Source organism: Heptranchias perlo, chromosome 44, assembly GCF_035084215.1.
Source record: "Heptranchias perlo isolate sHepPer1 chromosome 44, sHepPer1.hap1, whole genome shotgun sequence".
NCBI classification, from domain to species: Eukaryota; Metazoa; Chordata; class Chondrichthyes; order Hexanchiformes; family Hexanchidae; genus Heptranchias; species Heptranchias perlo.
This window is the reverse complement of record NC_090368.1, coordinates 2,703,701-2,723,661: the sequence shown is the minus strand read 5'-3', so window position 1 is coordinate 2,723,661 and position 19,961 is coordinate 2,703,701. Positions and strand designations below refer to the sequence as shown.

The 19,961-nt window shown below is 48.7% G+C and overlaps 1 protein-coding gene across 1 annotated transcript in view; it reads left to right on the top strand.

Annotated features, from left to right (window-relative positions):
- The first annotated feature begins 5,917 nt into the window (after positions 1 to 5,917).
- Positions 5,918 to 19,961, top strand: part of LOC137306592 (CUGBP Elav-like family member 3-B) — a 62,298-nt gene continuing 48,254 nt past the window's right edge. The window contains exons 1-2 of the mRNA XM_067975887.1: positions 5,918 to 6,271; positions 17,931 to 18,013. Of these exons, the coding sequence (XP_067831988.1) occupies positions 5,929 to 6,271; positions 17,931 to 18,013 (426 nt within the window). The 5' untranslated portion in view covers positions 5,918 to 5,928. The remainder of the gene's footprint in view (positions 6,272 to 17,930; positions 18,014 to 19,961) is intronic.

Below are 19,961 nucleotides of genomic sequence, written 5' to 3'. Positions count from 1 at the left end.
GGGGGAGAGAAAGAGAGACAGAATGTGAGAGACAGTGGGAGGGAGGGAGAGAGACAGGGGGAAAGAGAGGGAGTGAGAAAGAAGTGAGAAGCTCAGAGGGCAAGACAGCGAGAGAGGTTGGAGGTGAGAGGATTGTGTTCCTGTTTAGCAATATTCTCACCCCCCACCCTCTTCCTTTGACAGACTCTGGAAGTCCTCACCAGTTCCTATTAACCAGTTCCTTCGCCGATGTGGCTGCGGTTACATTAATCTGGCGTGCTGTGATTACTGAGACCAGAAGTGTGGGGGAAGGGCACGTCCCAGAATATCCACCAATTGAAAAGGGAGCCCCTTGTTGGCAGAATGTGTAATTGGATCTATTGGAGAGCTGGAGTCTATCAAGGGCTATTGTGCAGTGTCTGTCTCACAGAGGGACAGATGGTGGGGCCTGGACAGTGGAGAGAGAGAGATCAAACTGAATTAAACACTGAAGAAGATTTAAATACTGTCAGTCCTTTGCAGTTTTGGACTCTGAGTGAAATCAGAGGTGCAGATACTTGGCAAGTCTTGTTGGAACTTTTCTTTTTGATAAATCTTTTTGACTTGCCTTTGTACACATAAAGATCCAAAGTGCATTGTTGTTAAATATATATATATATATATTTTTGGGGAGCAGAGTGAGAAAAATATCCCCTAGGTATTGGCTCTTGCTGTGTTCTGGTGCAATGGTAAATATATTCCCCCAGGTATTGACCTTTGCTGTGTCATGGTGCAATGGTAAATATATTCCCCCAGGTATTGACTCCTGCTGTGTTATGGTGCAATGGTAAATATATTCCCCCAGGTATTGACCTTTGCTGTGTCATGGTGCAATGGTAAATATATTCCCCCAGGTATTGACTCTTGCTGTGTTATGGTGCAATGGTAAATATATTCCCCCAGGTATTGACTCTTGCTGTGTTCTGGTGCAATGGTAAATATATTCCCCCAGGTATTGGCTCTTGCTGTGTTCTGGTGCAGTGGTAAATATATTCCCCCAGGTCTTGGCTCTTGCTGTGTTCTGGTGCAGTGGTAAATATATTCCCCCAGGTATTGACTCCTGCTGTGTTATGGTGCAATGGTAAATATATTCCCCCAGGTATTGACCTTTGCTGTGTCATGGTGCAATGGTAAATATATTCCCCCAGGTATTGGCTCTTGCTGTGTTCTGGTGCAGTGGTAAATATATTCCCCCAGGTATTGACTCTTGCTGTGTTATGGTGCAATGGTAAATATATTCCCCCAGGTATTGGCTCTTGTTGTGTTATGGTGCCATGGTAAGACTCCCAGTTTTTGTTCATTAGAAGGTGGAGGAATACATAGAACTATTTCATGGAGTGGTGAAGGGATGGATAGAACCAATAGAAGGAGTGGTAGAGGGATGGATACAATAACTGGTGATGCAAGAAGGGATTGGGCAATAGGATCTGAGGGAATGGTGCTGGGACGGGATACAGGCTCTGAGAGGGAATGGTGCTGGGATGGGATACAGGCTCTGAGAGGGAATGGTGCTGGGATGGGATACAAGATCTGAGAGGGAATGGTGCTGGGATGGGATACAAGATCTGAGAGGGAATGGTGCTGGGATGGGATACAAGATCTGAGAGGGAATGGTGCTGGGATGGGATACAAGATCTGAGAGGGAATGGTGCTGGGATGGGATACAAGATCTGAGAGGGAATGGTGCTGGGATGGGATACAAGATCTGAGAGGGAATGGTGCTGGGATGGGATACAGGCTCTGAGAGGGAATGGTGCTGGGACGGGATACAGGCTCTGAGAGGGAATGGTGCTGGGACGGGATACAGGCTCTGAGAGGGAATGTGGAGGGAGGGGAATATAGGATCTGAAAGAGGATTAGATGGGGTGAGAGGGATATAGGATCTAAGAGAGATGCAAAGTTGCCAGAGGTGGAGAAGACAGGATGGAATGGGACAGGACAGAGGGTGGGATTCAGGTGTTGAGACAGGGGAGCAGGTGGCTGGGTACTTTGGGGTTGAGTGCAGACACTAAATTGAATCTGCATGATGGAGGTTTAGCTGGGTGAACTCAAGTACCTGGGCCTGACAACCAAAGCAACTGGGGGAGGCACCTCAGCGAGGAAGCTGTTTTAAGGAAGTTGCTTCATAGTCAACCAGCATGTGTGGAAAGGGGGAAAAATAATTTATACACCTAAATTTCCGAAGCAAGATGGGAATGTTTGATTGACTCTTGTTCCCTGTGCTTTAGGATATTTAAAAAATACTTGCATTTGGTGGTTAGGATCTGGAATGCACTGCCCGAGGGGGTGGTGGAGGCAGATTCAATCGTGGCCTTCAAAAGGGAACTGGATAAGTACTTGAATGGAAAATAATTTGCAGGGCTACGGGGGGATAGGGCGGGGGAGTGGGACTAGCTGGATTGCTCTTGCATAGAGCCGGTGCGGACTCGATGGGCCGAATGGCCTCCTTCCGTGCTGTAACCTTTCTATGATTGTATAGCACCCCATCACATCACATACAATGAATTACTTTGAAGTGGTCACTGTTGTGATGTAAGTAAACACCACAGCCATCTTGCACAAAGCAAGATCCCACAAAGAGCAGTGAGATGAATAATTATTTCAGGTGGTGTTGATTGAGGGAGGAATATTGGCCGAGGACACTGGGAACAGAGGGACAGGAGGAGGCCATTCAGCCCCTATAGCCTGTTCCACCATTCAATTAGATCATGGCTGATCTGTATCTTAACTCCATTTACCCGCCTTGGTTCCGTAACCCTTAATCCCCTTACCCAACAAATATCTATCAATCTCAGTTTTGAAATTTCAATTGACCCCCAGCCTCAACAGCTTTTTGGGGGGAGAGAGTTCCAGATTTTCACTCCCCTTTGTGTGAAGAAGTGCTTCCTGACATCACCCCTGAACGGCCTGGCTCTAATTTTAAGGTTCTGCCCCCTTGTTCTGGACTCTCTCCCACCAGAGGAAATAGTTTCTGTCTATCGACCCTATCACTGGGTGAACTCTGCTGCTCTCCTTGGGAATTTTTAACGTCTACCTAACCAGTGGGATGGGCAGACGGGGCCTCGATTTAACCTCTCACCCAAAGGACGACACCTCTGACAATGCAGCCCCCTCCCTCAGTACTCCACTGAAATGGTGGCCTGGAGAGGGACTTGAATCCACTGACCCAGAGGTAAGACTGCCATCCACTTAGCCAAGCTGACCCAGATAAATAATTGCATTTAATCCTTGTCAAAACACCAGTGAAAAGTTAGTTTTCTGTTGGAGGCGGGTGGGGGCAGAGGTTGCTGAAATGCCTGGGCGGTGTGTTTTTTTCCTGGGTTGTTGTGGGTGGAGTGAGATTTTAGGGAAGTTTAACGGAGGCTGGTTTCAGAACCACATGAGAAAGGACAGCGGCAGGTGCCAGGGCAGTGAGAGAAAAGGGGACAGATCGATTCTCTGAGTATTAATAGCAGTAATAATTGGTATCGCTGATACCAGCAAAGCCCCGGAGACACAGGCAGCCTTTTGTCAATTTGGAATCAGTAGTAAAAACTTGAGAGAGAGAGAGAGAGACAGAGAGAGAAAGACCACACAACAAACTGCAGGGTGAAGAGTATGGATCCGGAGAGGGAGGAGGAAATTAGTAATAAGAAAAGGGATAGTTGCAGAGAGGGAGAGAGAGACAACCCTGACTGTGGGACTGGCTTTCTTAAGATAGAAAATGTACTGATACTAACCAATTATACCCTGAATCTGCCATCTTATACAAATATACAGTACAAATTTAAAATACATAATACAGAGTACACATACATTGTAACAAGTAAACACATTTTATTGCATGTAGCATGTAATAATCTATCATTTACATTGTATTGCATATGATCATATTTAAAATGATGTATATTATATTTAAATTGTATTACAGAAATCATACATAATACACTATTATACTTATCAGAGATGACATATAATACCACTGTTACATGTATCACATTATATAATACACATTGTATTACAGGTATGCATGATATACAATATACATTGTATCACTGATAACATAATATATACATTATATTACACATTTATAATTTTAATTAACAATAGTACACGGATCACACAATGTTTAATACATGTATCATATATAATACACACTTATAAGAGCCATACATAATATACATGTATAATATACAGTACATATATTACAGAGATCATATGTTATATTAACATCTATTTAATATTTTTAAAACATTTTGTCTGCCTACACTTCCTGCCAACATTTTGGATTATAAATTCCTATAAACACATTTATACACTGCTTATGTAAACTTGTCACACTGTAATTAGACCCTCCCCCCCCCCCCAGTGGAGGCGCTGCAGTGCGACCACTAATAGATGTATAATTACAGTGTGACAAGTTTACATAGGCAGTTCCCATTTATAATGGAAAGATGAAAATAAGGACATAATGTATGACTTTAAAATGGAGTCTGAATGATGTCAGTGTGCCCTGGTTCACTTACTCCCCGCTCTCTAACCCCACTTCACCTGAACGCTACACTTAGTCACAGGAGATTGACTAGTACAGTACCAATGATATATAATACATACTATTATACAATTCATGTATAACATAGAATACACATTGTATGGGGTTTGATGAAATAGGGTGGGAGGAGGCTCGTGTGGAGCATAAACACCGGCATAGACCAGTTGGGCTGAATGGCCTGTTTCTGTGCTGTTAATTCTATGTACTATCTTACATAATATATTTAGCACAGTGCATTGGACATATATAACATGCAATGATTAGAGGGATATATCATTTATATAATATACTTTATAATACGTGCTGCATATTGTGTTGCACGCAAATGTAATACACAACACATAGTATCCACGTTGTATAAATTGTAATGATACATTCCAGTTTTGTTACAGGGGAGTTCTGTGCTGAGAGAAATATTGGTAAAGTGCAATTAGAAATTAAAGGTTTTTTAAAAATGCCAGATGCTGTCTTGTAGACGAATTCATGCAGCTGGTTTGAAGCTCGGGGGGATTGTGCCCCAGGTGACAGGCTGTGATTCTTTAAGAAGCTCACGCTTTCAGGCTGATCTCTCAGTGTGCACATCCAGCGCCTGCCTGACCCCGCTTAACCGCTTCGCTCCCTCACTGCCCTTTTCTTTGTGATTTTTCTCGCGTGTCTTTTTCTCCCCCCTTCGGATCAGTCGTCACTAAAATAAAAGACATGGGTGATTTGGGATTAGTGTTTTTTTAAAAAAATGTCGTATGTGTATCTGATTAATGCATCAGTGCTCGCCTTTAAAAATTGTTTATCTGATGTTATTTTTGGAATATTTACATTTGAGATTAGCATATGGTATTTGAAATTAATTTTGAAATTGTTACATTTGGAAATTGACATACTCTGAAATTGTTACTTTGGGAATGACACACTTGTAATTGATACACTTTTCTTGAAATTGTTACATTTGAAATTGAAATATTTGAGCTGACATGTTCTGAAATTGACATGATGTGAAATTAAGATGATGTGAAATTGACATGTTCTGAAATTGAGATTATGTGAAATTAACATGTTCTGAAATTGACATGTTCTGAAATTGAGATGATGTGAAATTGACATGTTCTGAAATTGACATGTTTTGAAATTAACATGCTGTGAAATTGACATGTTCTGAAATTGACATGATGTGAAATTGTTACTTTTAGAATTGGCATTTTAGGAAGGTGGGGATTCTTTGTTTAAAACACACATTGTGTTGGTACTGGGGCGGTGTGTCTTGCTCCCGAGGCGCCTCTCTCTGGCCCTGTAGCTCGGTGGTGAAAGGGTTACGGGTGATGTCAGTATTTTTTTTTCCCCTCGTCCTTCTCCCTCCCTCGCTGGTGTCTGGGGCTGATGCTGAAATGGCTGCAGAAGAGAGAGGGGACTTCATCCAGACTCCGAGCTCTTCCCCGGCCAGCAAAGACCTGCCCATCAAAACCATCGGTAACCCAGCCAACAACCTGATCAATAGCCTGATCAATAACCACACTCCCAGCGCCGCCACTAAACCCAGCCCCATCCACTCCTCTTTCTCCTCGCCTCACGCTCCTTCCATCCCAATGAAGGACCAAGACGCAATTAAACTCTTCATTGGACAAATCCCGAGAAACCTGGAAGAGAAAGACCTCAAACCTTTATTTGAGGAATTTGGGAAAATCTATGAACTCACGGTGCTGAAAGATAGATACACCGGAATGCACAAAGGTAAGAGAGCAAAATGTGGATGAAACAACAGCGTCAAAAATAATGATGTTACACAGATCCCGATAAAGAGGCACGCAAAGCTTTGATAAAATATATCTTTAAAATTGCAAAGGAGAGATCTGAGTAAATCCCTCGCTGTGGTATTAACAGATGGATATAGACGATGCTTTTTTTTTAAAGGAAGCTTGCACAAGCTACTTACTATACAAAGAAAAGGAGACGGATCTTAAATAATGACTTTTATATATTTTTTAAATAAAAAAAGGTTAGGGATAAAAGGGACAGAGGATCCCGTGCTGGCAGAGCTGGACAAAGAACAGGAACGGGAATAGACGGGGGGGGGGGGGGGGGGAGTATAAATAATAAATAATAAGTAGAGAAGAGGGTGTTGAAGGAAGGAGATTGGAAACAAAGGGATGGAGCACATCTGTGGTCGGTGATTAGACGGAGCGCCGGGCCGGGAGGGGACTGTTTAACCACTGATTTGGACAGGAAACTGGATAAACCCGGAAAAGGGGAAACAAAAACAGGAATAGGAGTAAAATTAAAATAGGAGTAAAAATCAGACGAGGTGGGAGAGTAGTGCAGGAGCAGGATCACAGTAATTATAAAAAATAGTTATGTTGTTTTTTTATTATTACAGCTTACGAGACACACAGAGCTCAGATTTTTCTCTATAAATTAATTTGGAACTTTCTTTTTTTAAAAAAAAAAGTGTTACTCTGCACTTTAAAAAAAAAAGAAAGTTCCAGTGAATCAGAAATTAATATATTGGAGAGGAATCTGAGCTGTGTGTGCGTGTCGTAAGCTTCATGTCGCTCTCGTGTACGAATTTAAAGAAAAAGAGTTTGTCGAATCTCGAGTTACACCTCGTGAAGGGACCGCCAGCCATTTAATAACTACAGTCTCGCTAAATTAAAGAACAGGCAGAGAGGCGTGAGGAGAGAGGAAGTCCAAGGGAAGGACACAGCTAGAGATTTTCAATTGTTTGTTTAATTGAGATGAGGAAGATTTATTTTTGCTGCCTGCCCCCCCCCATATAATCAGTTTCAGGGCGATTTCGGATTCCTCCATGTCACATGCAAGCAGATAGGAAGAGAGAGGGGTGGGGGGAGGTGGCTGCACAGGAGAGAGGGGGCGGGAGTTGAGGGAGAGTGTCTAATTTATTTTCGGGGTCTGGGCCCAGCCTGGGGAAAGAGCAGTGCTGCACCAGGGAGAGAGAGATGCACAAACAATTCAGAGGTTTGAAATGCAGATTTTTTTTTAAAAAGAGAGGGAGATTTTCACAGCACATAAACTGGACAATCCATGAACGTTAATGCTTTAAAATATTAACTAAGCAATATAAAAGAGTGACATTTACAATGCCTTTTAAAGAGAATGTGTGTGAGTGGGAGGCAGTACATAAATTATTGCTGCACAAAGAACTGGGTCACTGTGGATTTATCGGCCTCTCTGGTCAGGTATCTGTCTCCCTCTCAGTGTCCCCCTCCAGCCCTCCTCTCTCTCTCTCTAATATTAAAAGTTTTGTGTCAGGAATAGTGTAATAAGAGTGTAAGATTGCTGATTGGTCCTTGCCAGCCACATGACACACCAGGCCAATGCTAATCACATGACACCAGGGACCAATCAGATCTTTACAAAAACACACACTGTTGGGTAATGTGCTCAGTTCAACTTCTACACCAGGAAAAATAATTAAAGTCAGGACCATGTTGTGACTGAGTCCCTGAATATATTTTATAAAAGCGTGAGGTTGAGAGAAGCAAGTAACCAGACCAGACCAAGCTGGGCATACAAGTGTACAGCAAATCAAGACATGCTATAGTGCGAAGGAGGAAGCAGGAGAATAGTAGAGCGAGGGGGGGGGCAGGGAGCGAGGGGGGGGGGCAGGGAGTGAGCGAGGGGGGCGCAGGGAGCGAGGGGGGCGCAGGGAGCGAGGGGGGCGCAGGGAGTGAGCGAGGGGGCAGGGAGTGATTGAAGTGACGGAGCGAGGGGGGCAGGGAGTGAGCGAGGGGGCAGGGAGTGATTGAACTGACGGAGCGAGGGGGGCAGGGAGCAAGGGGGGCAGGGAGTGAGCGAGGGGGCAGGGAGTGAGTGAACTGACGGAGCGAGGGGGCAGGGAGTGAGCGAACTGACGGAGCGAGGGGGCAGGGAGTGAGCGAACTGACGGAGCGAGGGGGAACGGAGTGAGTGAACTAATGGAGCGAGGGGGCAGGGAGTGAAGGGGCAGGGAGTGAGCGAGCTGATGGAGCGAGGGGGCAGGGAGTGAAGGGGCAGGGAGCGAGCGAACTGATGGAGCGAGGGGGCAGGGAGTGAAGGGGCAGGGAGTGAGCGAGCTGACAGCGAGGGGGAATGGAGTGAGTGAACTAACGGAGCGAGGGGGCAGGGAGTGAGCGAGCAGACAGAGCGAGGGGGAACGGAGTGAGTGAACTAATGGAGCGAGGGGGCAGGGAGTGAGCGAGCTGAGGGAGCGAGGGGGCAGGGAGTGAGCGAGCAGACAGAGCGAGGGGGAACGGAGTGAGTGAACTAACGGAGCGAGGGGGCAGGGAGTGAGTGAGCTGGCGGAGCGAGGGGGCAGGGAGTGAGCGAGCTGAGGGAGCGAGGGGGAACGGAGTGAGTGAACTAACGGAGCGAGGGGGCAGGGAGTGAGCGAGCTGAGGGAGCGAGGGGGAACGGAGTGAGTGAACTAACGGAGCGAGGGGGCAGGGAGTGTGCGAGCTGATGGAGCGAGGGGGCAGGGAGTGAGTGAACTAACGGAGCGAGGGGGAACGGAGTGAGTGAACTAACGGAGCGAGGGGGAACGGAGTGAGTGAGCTGGCGGAGCGAGGGGGAACGGAGTGAGCGAACTAACGGAGCGAGGGGGCAGGGAGTGAGCGAGCTGGCGGAGCGAGGGGGCAGGGAGTGAGTGAACTAACGGAGTGAGGGGGCAGGGAGTGAGTGAACTAACTGAGCGAGGGGGCAGGGAGTGAGTGAGCTGGCGGAGCGAGGGGGCAGGGAGTGAGTGAACTAATGGAGCGAGGGGGAACGGAGTGAGTGAACTAATGGAGCGAGGGGGCAGGGAGTGAGCGAGCTGGCGGAGCGAGGGGGCAGGGAGTGAGTGAGCTGACGGAGCGAGAGGGCAGGGAGCGAGCGAGTTTATGAGAGAGCGAGGGGTCAGGGAGTGAGTGAGTTTATGAGAGAGCGAGAGGAGGCAGGGAGCGAGCGAGTTTATGAGAGAGCGAGAGGGCAGGGAGCGAGCGAGTTTATGAGAGAGCGAGGGGTCAGGGAGTGAGTGAGTTTATGAGAGAGCGAGAGGAGGCAGGGAGCGAGCGAGTTTATGAGAGAGTGAGAGGAGGCAGGGAGTGAGTGAGTTTATGAGAGAGCGAGAGGACAGGGAGCGAGCGAGTTTATGAGAGAGCGAGAGGGCAGGGAGCGAGCGAGTTTATGAGAGAGCGAGAGGAGGCAGGGAGCGAGTGAGTTTATGAGAGAGCGAGGGGTCAGGGAGTGAGTGAGTTTATGAGAGCGAGAGGAGGCAGGGAGTGAGTGAGTTTATGAGAGAGCGAGAGGAGGCAGGGAGGGAGTGAGTTTATGAGAGAGCGAGAGGAGGCAGGGAGCGAGCGAGTTTATGAGAGAGCGAGAGGAGGCAGGGAGCGAGTGAGTTTATGAGAGAGCGAGAGGAGGCAGGGAGCGAGCGAGTTTATGAGAGAGCGAGAGGAGGCAGGGAGTGAGTGAGTTTATGAGAGAGCGAGAGGGCAGGGAGCGAGCGAGTTTATGAGAGAGCGAGAGGAGGCAGGGAGCGAGCGAGTTTATGAGAGAGCGAGAGGAGGCAGGGAGCGAGTGAGTTTATGAGAGCGAGAGGAGGCAGGGAGCGAGTGAGTTTATGAGAGAGCGAGAGGAGGCAGGGAGCGAGTGAGTTTATGAGAGAGCGAGAGGAGGCAGGGAGTGAGTGAGTTTATGAGAGAGCGAGAGGGCAGGGAGCGAGCGAGTTTATAAGAGAGAGTCAGAGAATTAGGGGCAGGGAGAGGTTTAGAGATGAAATGTGGGAGGGAGGACTCCACATACACGTCCCACTACCTGAGAGTTCAGTCCATATACATCCACAAGCAATGCCACAGAATAACGTTTAATTATATTATATTTTACACTATTCTTGATGCAATTACTGTAAATTTGACACAGGAGTGTAGCTCGCGACCTGCAGTTTATATGCACCCCACCAACCCCCCATTTGCAGCCTAGCGTCCCAAACCATGTCGATCTCCTGTACGTTCCTCTTCCTCTTCCTCACCCTAAACAAAATATGGCATCACCGGCATGAGAGCAAGCGTCGGTCTGGAAACGTCCGATCGATTTCCCTCCCCGGCCTTTGCCAAGGCAGCACAGAATTAGACCGGGACCCGATTGCCTCTACCGTGAATGCCTCCCTCCGCCTGTCATTTCAGAATAACTTCCTGAGTATTAACTGCCTGCCGAACAGAATTGAATTTAAAGGTAATTGAGTTGAGAGAAGAGAGAGAGAAATTAAATAAAATAGCTGATGTCAGTTTTGCAATCAGTGCTGGCCTCTGTTGTAAGTCCATTTCTTGGCAATGCCCAGTCATCTGTGCAAGTAGTTTGGGAGGCCACAGTCCTCATTGAGCTGGGAGTTTGCACACGGTGTCAGCACAAGGAAGAGAGAAAGTGCCCTTGACGAGGGCAGGGCACCCTCCCATCAGTAGCCGTGACTCAGTGGGTAGCACGCTCTCACCTCTCAGTCAGAAGTTGGTGGGTTCGAGCCCCACTACAGAGACTTGAGCACATAATCCAGGCTGATACTCCCTGGGTACACTCGCCCACTCTCCTCCCCTGGGGGCATTCGCCTGGGGCTTCGATGGGAGTTTGGGGACTGGGGGACGGGCTTCGATGGGAGAGTTCGGAGAACGGTGGATGGGGCTTCGATGGGAGAGTTCGGAGACTGGGGGATGGGCTTCGATGGGAGAGTTCGTAGAACGGTGGATGGGGCTTCGATGGGAGAGTTAGGGGACTGGGGGACGGGGCTTCGATGGGAGAGTTCGTAGAACGGTGGATGGGGCTTCGATGGGAGAGTTCGGGGACTGGGGGACGGGGCTTCGATGGGAGAGTTCGTAGAACGGTGGATGGGGCTTCGATGGGAGAGTTCGGGGACTGGGGGACGGGGCTTCGATGGGAGAGTTCGTAGAACGGTGGATGGGGCTTCGATGGGAGAGTTCGGGGACTGGGGGACGGGGCTTCGATGGGAGAGTTCGGGGACTGGGGGACGGGGCTTCGATGGGAGAGTTCGGGGACTGGGGGACGGGGCTTCGATGGGAGAGTTCGTAGAACGGTGGATGGGGCTTCGATGGGAGAGTTTGGGGACTGGGGGATGGGCTTCGATGGGGGAGTTTGGGGACTGGGGGATGGGCTTCGATGGGAGAGTTCGGGGACTGGGGGACGGGGCTTCGATGGGGGAGTTTGGGGACTGAGGGACGGGGCTTCGATGGGAGTTCGGGGACTGGGGGACGGGGCTTCGATGGGAGAGTTCGGGGACTGGGGGACGGGGCTTCGATGGGAGAGTTCGGGGACTGGGGGACGGGGCTTCGATGGGAGTTTGGGGACTGGGGGATGGGCTTCGATGGGAGTTTGGGGACTGGGGGATGGGCTTCGATGGGAGTTTGGGGACTGGGGGACGGGGCTTCGATGGGAGAGTTTGGGGACTGGAGGGATGGGCTTCGATGGGAGAGTTAGGGGACTGGGGGACGGGGCTTCGATGGGAGAGTTCGGGGACTGGGGGACGGGGCTTCGATGGGAGTTTGGGGACTGGGGGATGGGCTTCGATGGGAGTTTGGGGACTGGGGGATGGGCTTCGATGGGAGTTTGGGGACTGGGGGACGGGGCTTCGATGGGAGAGTTTGGGGACTGGAGGGATGGGCTTCGATGGGAGAGTTAGGGGACTGGGGGAAGGGGGTTCGATGGGAGAGTTTGGGGACTGGGGGACGGGGCTTCGATGGGAGAGTTAGGGGACTGGGGGACGGGGCTTCGATGGGAGAGTTAGGGGACTGGGGGACGGGGCTTCGATGGGAGAGTTTGGGGACTGGAGGGATGGGCTTCGATGGGAGAGTTTGGGGACTGGGGGACGGGGCTTCGATGGGAGAGTTAGGGGACTGGGGGACGGGGCTTCGATGGGAGAGTTTGGGGACTGGGGGACAGGTCTTCGATGGGAGAGTTTGGGGACTGGGGGACAGGTCTTTGATGGGAGAGTTTGGGGACTGGGGGATGGGCTTCGATGGGAGAGTTTGGGGACTGGAGGGATGGGCTTCGATGGGAGAGTTTGGGGACTGGGGGACGGGTCTTCGATGGGAGAGTTAGGGGACTGGGGGAAGGGGGTTCGATGGGAGTTTGGGGACTGGGGGACGGGGCTTCGATGGGAGAGTTTGGGGACTGGGGGACAGGTCTTCGATGGGAGAGTTTGGGGACTGGGGGATGGTCTTCGATGGGAGAGTTTGGGGACTGGGGGACAGGTCTTCGATGGGAGAGTTTGGGGACTGGGGGACAGGTCTTCGATGGGAGAGTTTGGGGACTGGGGGACGGGGCTTCCACGTTGGCCAGGACATCAGGGTGAACTCCCCAGCTCTTCTTATAGCAGCATGGGATCTTCTCTATCCACCTGAACAGGTAGACAGGACCTCGGTTTAACGTCTGATCCGCAGGACAGCACCTCCAACAGTGCAGACCTGCTGTAGATTTCCTGCACTTTTATTTTTTTTATTTGTGAAGGGTAGTGTTGATAGCCATGGTGGACAGGGTGGCATCGCGCGTTATAGGGGTTGCCAACCCTCCAGGATTGGCCTGGAGTCTCCAGGGATTAAAGATTAATCTCCTGGGCACTCCTGTGAATAACCCAGGAGAAAAATCATAGGGGCAAAAAATTGTGTTGTTTTGATTTTCTTTGAACACTTTTTAATTTATTAGTAATAAAAAAATAATTGGAGATTGGGGGGGGGGTGGGGAGAAAAAGGCTGTTTGACTAGGTGAGGCTGTTGGAGTACTGTGCACAGTTCTGGTCTCCATATCACTAATTTGGTATGATGTGGAGATGCCGGTGATGGACTGGGGTTGACAAATGCGGTAACCTTCCATGGAATCCCACACTCGCTCACCCGACGAAGGAGAAAGCCTCCGAAAGCTTGTGATTTTCAAATAAAACAGTTGGACTATAACCTGGTGTTGTAAGATTCCTTACACTAATTTGGTATAGAGGCACTGGAGAAGGTGCAAAAAAAGATTTACAAGGATGATACCAAAACTGACCGAACAGGCTTGGGGCTCTTTTCTCTCGAAAGGAAAAGGCTGAGGGGAGACCTGATAGAGGTCTTTAAAATTACAAAGGGGTTCGATAGGGTAGACGTAGGGATATTTCCACTTGTGGGGGAGTCCAAAACTAGGGGGCCATAAATATAAGAGGGTCACTAATAGAATCATAGAATCATAGAAGTTACAACATGGAAACAGGCCCTTCGGCCCAACATGTCCATGTCGCCCAGTTTATACCACTAAGCTAGTCCCAATTGCCTGCACTTGGCCCATATCCCTCGATACCCATCTTACCCAATAGGGAATTCAGGAGAAACTTCTTTACCCAGAGAGTGGTGAGAATGTGGAACTCACTCCCACAAGGAATAGTTGAGGCGAATAATATAGATACATTTAAGGAGACGTTAGATAAACACATGAGGGAGAAAGGAATAGAAGGATATGCTGATAGGGTGAGATGAAGAGGGAGGGAGGAGGCTCGTGTGGAGCATAAACACCGGCATAGTTGGGCCGAATGGCCTGTTTCTGTGCTGTATGTTCTATGTAATTCTATGATTGACAGATTATGATGGGACTCACACCAATGAAGTGTCTTGTCTTCTCCAACCTGACCGGAGGTTTCTGCTTAAACCCCCCCCCCCCCCCCCCCCCTCCCAACCCCATCCGGCCATCAATCGTGTGATTAAAGTTCATCTGAGATATTTTAAACCAGCAATTCGATATCCATAAAAACCCAATTAAACTGATCTCTTCCAACTCCCCTTTGACTCTGTGTTTGTTTATTGATTTAAAGGATTGAAGAGTCTCTCTCCTCCAGCTCTGATCCCACGCGACAGGCCAGTGGAAAATGCTGGAATGTGGGAGGATTGAGGGAGGAGTTGGGGTGGGGTTGCCAACCCTCCAGGATTGGCCTGGCGTCTCCGGGAATTAAAAATTAATCTCCAGGACACTGCTGCGAGCAAAAACCCAGGAGAAAAATCACAGGGGAATTAAATATGTTGTTTTAATTTGTTCACTTTCATTTATTAGTTGTGGAAATTCTGGGGATGGGGAGAATTGGTAGTTTGGTCAAGACTCATCCACTCGAGTAATGAAGGGTCTGTTTGCTTTAAGCTTGGTGTGGGAAGGCGGGGCATTGCGAGGATGGGCGTGTGGGGCGACCAATGGTGGGAGGGGGCGGGACGGTTGGCGGCGAGAGATCATGTGACGAAAGCTCCAGGAATACATCCAACCAGAGTTGGCAACCCTAGAGATGGAGGTCAGAATGGGAATCTGAACTGAGGGAAAGCAAACTGAGAGATTTCCCCTGCAAACACTGACTCTCGCTGGGTTAGAGGGGGAGGGAGAGAAACCAGGATACCTGCTCCCCGATCGCTATTCAATGATTTCTTCCCCCACCCCACCCATTGCTGGAAAGTGTGGCATGCCACTGCGTGTATAAAGGTCAGGGGAGGCTGGTCCGCGATGCCTTCCATAGTCGAATAATCAGCCGACAGGCATGATACGTAATTGCAATTACATATCAATCGTGCACATGCAATCTATGATTGACAGATTCTACATAAGACCGTAAGAAATAGGAGCAAGAGTAGGCCATCCGTCCCCTCGAGTCTGCTCTGCCATTCAACAAGATCATGGCTGATCTACCTCAACGCCATTTTCTTGCACTATCCCCATATCCCTTGATGCCTTTAATATCTAGAAATCTATCGATCTCTGTTTTGAATGTACTCAATGACTGAGCCTCCACGGTCCCCTGGGGTAGAGAATTTCAAAGATTCACCACCCTCTGAGTGAAGAAATTTCTCCTCATCTCAGTCCTAAATGGCCGACCCCTTATTCTGAGACACCGACCCCTGGTTCTAGACTCCCCAGCCAGGGCAAACATCCTCCCTGCATCTACCCTGTTGAGCCCTGTAAGAATTTTGTATGTTTCAATGAGATCACTTCTCCTTCTTCTAAACTCTAGAGAATACAGGCCTAGTCGACCCAATCTCTCCTTATACAACAGTCTGTAGAGTCAGAGTCTGGTGAACCTTCGTTGCACTCCCTCTATGGCAAATATATTCTTTCTTGGGTAAGGAGACCAAAATTTTACACAACACCCCAGGTGCGGTCTCTCCAAGGCCCTATATAATTGCAGTAAGACATCTTTATTCCTGTACTCAAATCCTCTTGTAATAAAGGTTAACATATCATTTGCCTTCCTAATTGCTTGCCGCACCTGCATGTTAGCTTTCAGAGACTCATGTACAAGGACACCTAGGTCCCTTTGAACATCAACATTTCCCAATCTCTCACCATTTAAAAAATACTCTGCATTTCTGTTTTTCCTACCAAAGGGGACAACTTCACATTTTTCCACATTATATTCCATCTGCCATGTTCTTGCCCATTCACTTAGCCTGTCTATATCCCCTTGAAGCCTCTTTGCATCCTCCTCATAACTCACGTTCCCACCTAGTTTTGTGTCATCAGCAAACTTGGAAGTATTACATTTGGTCCCCTCATCCAAATCATTGATATAGATTGTGAATAGCTGGGGCCCAAGCACCGACCCCTGTGGTACCCCACTAATCACAGTCTGCCAACCTGAAAAAGACACGTCTTTTCCTACTCTCTGTTTTCTGTCTGTTAACTGATGGGGCTCACACCAATGAAGTGTCTTGTCTTCTCCAACCTGACTGGAGGCTTCTGCTTAAACCCCAACCCCACCCGCCATCAATCGTGTGCTAAAAGTTCATCTGAGATATTTTAAACCTGCAATTCGATATCCATAAAAACCCAATTAAACTGATCTCTTCCAACTCCCCTTTGACTCTGTGTTTGTTTATTGATTTAAAGGATTGAAGAGTCTCTCTCCTCCAGCTCTGATCCCACGCGCCTTCCCACACCAAGCTTAAAGCAAACAGACCCTTCATTACTCGATTGGATGATTCTTGACCAAACTGCCAATTCTCCCCATCCCCAGAATTTCCACAACTAATAAATGAAAGTGCACAAAGCAAATGAAAACATATTTAATTCCCCTGTGATTTTTCATCCGGGCTTTTGCTCGCAGCAGTGTCCTGGAGATTATTTTTTAATTCCTGGAGATGCCAGGCCAATCCTGGAGGGTTGGCAACTCCTCCCTCGATCCTGTAAATCTCCCACATTCCAGCATTTTCCACCGGCCTTTCGCCAGTAAATGTTTGATAAAGTGGCCGCTTGCAAGGGATACCAGACGCATTAGGTTGGTTGTCTGTGGAACTGCGAGCAGCAGCAACCTTCGGGAGGGAGAGTGGGGTTGCCAACTCTGGTTGGGCGTATTCCTGGAGGTGTCATCACATGACCACCTGCCACCAACCGGCCCGCCCCCGCACTCCCGCCATTGGTTACTCAACACGTCCATTCTTGCAGCGTTCCGCCTTATCACGACCAATCGGAAAGCGAATAGACTCTTCCTTACCCGATTGGCTGGTTTTTGACAGCCTTTTCTCCCCACCCATCTCAGATTTATTTTATAACATACAAAAGTGTTCAAAGAATTTTGTTTATCGCCCTTGGAGGCTCCAGGGCAATCCTGGAGGGTTGGCAACCCTGGTATGTTGGCCTTCATCGCAAGAGGATTTGAGTACAGGAGCAGGGATGTCTTACTGCAGTTGTACAGGGCCTTGCTGAGACCACATCTGGAGTATTATGTGCAGTTTTGGTCTCCTTATCTGAGGAAGGATGTCCTTGCCATGGAGGGAGTGCAACGAAGGTATACCAGACTAATTCCTGGGATGGCAGGACTGACTTATGAGGAGAGATTGGGTCGACTAGGCCTGTATTCACTAGAGTTTAGAAGAATGAGAGGTGATCGCACCGAAACATATAAAATTCTAACAGGACTAGGCGTACTAGATGCAGAGAGGATGTTCCCGATGGCTGGGGAGTCCAGAACCAGGGGTCACAGTCTCAGGATATGGGATATGCCATTTAGAACCGAGATGAGGAGAAATTTCTTCACTCAGAGGGTGGTGAACCTGTGGAATTCTCTACCACAGAAGGCAGTGGAGGCCAAGTCATTAGATGTATTCAAGAAGGAGATAGATATATTTCTTAATGCTAAAGGGATCAAGGGATATGGGGGAAAAGCGGGAACAGGGTACTGAGTTAGACGATCAGCCATGATCATTTTGAATGGTGGAGCAGGCCCGAAGGGCCGAATGGCCTACTCTTGCTCCTATTTTCTATATTTCTAAGGAGGAGGGAGGGAGGTCAGATTATTCCAATCAAATACTCGGGTTACTGGCCGTTCTCTCGCGCGCTGTGACAGTATAGTTGAGTGATGATTCAGTGAAGGCCTTTCGTGATCCCACCATGTTTTGTGATTTCTGTCCCGAAGGATGTGCCTTTCTGACGTACTGCGCAAGGGAATCTGCACTGAAAGCACAGACTGCTCTACATGAACAGAAAACCCTGCCGGGGGTAAGTGAGTGGGGAAAAATAAAGTACTGATTTTCAATTTGCTATTATTATTGAGACACTCTGGTGGACGGTACCAGGGATGAGGGACTTCAGTTATGCGGAGAGACTGGAGAAGCTGGGATTGTTCTCCTCGGAGCAGAGAAGGTTAAGGGGACGCAAAGTCTGTGTGGAACTCTCTCCCACAAAAAGCAGTGGATGCGAGCTCAATTAATCATTTTAAATCTGAGACTGATAGATTTTTGCTATCCAAGGTTTATTAAGGGTTAGGGAACCAAGGCGGGTAAATGGAGTCAGGATACAGATCAGCCATGATCTCATTGAATGGCGGGACCGGCTCGAGGGGCTGAATGGCCTAATCCTGTTCCTATGTTCCTGTTTAATAGAGGTGTTCAAAATAATGAAGGGTTTTGATCGAGTTGATAGGGAGAAACTGTTTCCAGTGGCAGGAGCGTCAGTGACTGAAGGACACAGATTTAAGATAATTGACAAAAGAACCAGAGGGGAGACGAGGAGAATATTTTTCACACAGCGAGTTGTTCTGATCTGGAATGCGCTGCCTGAAAGGGCGGTAGAAGCAGATTCAATAATAACTTTCAAAAGGGAATTGGATAAATACTTGAACAGAAAACATTTTCAGGGCTATGGGGAACGGGCAGGGGAGCGGGACTAATTGGAGAGCTCTTTCAAAGAGCCGGCACCGGCACGATGGGCCGAATGGCCTCCTTCCGTGCTGTATCAGTCTATGATTCTATGAAGGGCCGAGACCCACTGTGCAGCACCCGGCCATGGGCGAGAAGAGAAGGAAGGAGGTAAATCAGGCAGTAGGGGATGGAGGACACGGCCTGCACTTGTCAGGGCGGTAAATTCAAAAACTAATCTATTTCAACGAGCAAGTGGTCAATCTTTGGAACAAGCCCTCTCGGGAGACGCAGAGAGTGTTGATTCATTCAAAGGCAAATTGGATAGATTGCTTTCAGAAAATAACATTTTGGTCTATGAGTAATGTGAGACAGGACGTGTGGTAAGTGTAGGAGGCTGGGGAGGAACAGGTGACTTTGGACCCTTGGATCCCAAAGCTCTCCACCACTGGGGGTTTTCCTCGCCTCATGTATGTTGTAGACTCACTGATTGACTGCTATGATTTGTTAGCAACTCCGTTATCGTATCGAGCGATTAGAAGGTGAACAAGATGCACCTTGATCTTTTTTCGTCCGGCAATTCCTATGTTCCTAAGCTTGGGTTTTAAAAGATTGTAGGAGGAAGAGGTGGGGAGGAGACAGTCCAAATTCCAACACAGGGAGGAGGAAGAATGTGTAGTTTGGGGGATTGGGAGCTTAGGAGGGACAAGAGAGCAGAGTTCAGAGGAGAACAGACCTTAGAAAGAAAGACAAGCAAGGTTATGATACAGGGAGGCTGGAGGTGAGAGAGAGATCAGCTTTCCCTGTATCCTGTCCAGGAGGGGTGTGTGAGAGGGGTTAGAGGTCCCTCCCCAGACACAGGGGTGTGTGAGAGGGGTTAGAGGTCCCTCCTCAGACACAGGGGTGTGTGAGAGGGGTTAGAGGTCCCTCCCCAGACACAGGGGTGTGTGAGAGGGGTTAGAGGGGCCTCCCCAGACACAGGGGTGTGTGAGAGGGGTTAGAGGTCCCTCCTCAGACACAGGGGTGTGTGAGAGGGGTTAGAGGTCCCTCCTCAGACACAGGGGTGTGTGAGAGGGGTTAGAGGTCCCTCCTCAGACACAGGGGTGTGTGAGAGGGGTGAGAGATCCATCCCCAGACACAGGGGTGTGTGAGAGGGGTGAGAGGTCCCTCCTCAGACACAGGGGTGTGTGAGAGGGGTGAGAGGTCCCTCCCCAGACACAGGTGTGTGAGAGGGGTGAGAGGTCCCTCCCCAGACACAGGTGTGTGTGAGGGGTGAGAGGTCCCTCCCCAGACACAGGGGTGTGTGAGAG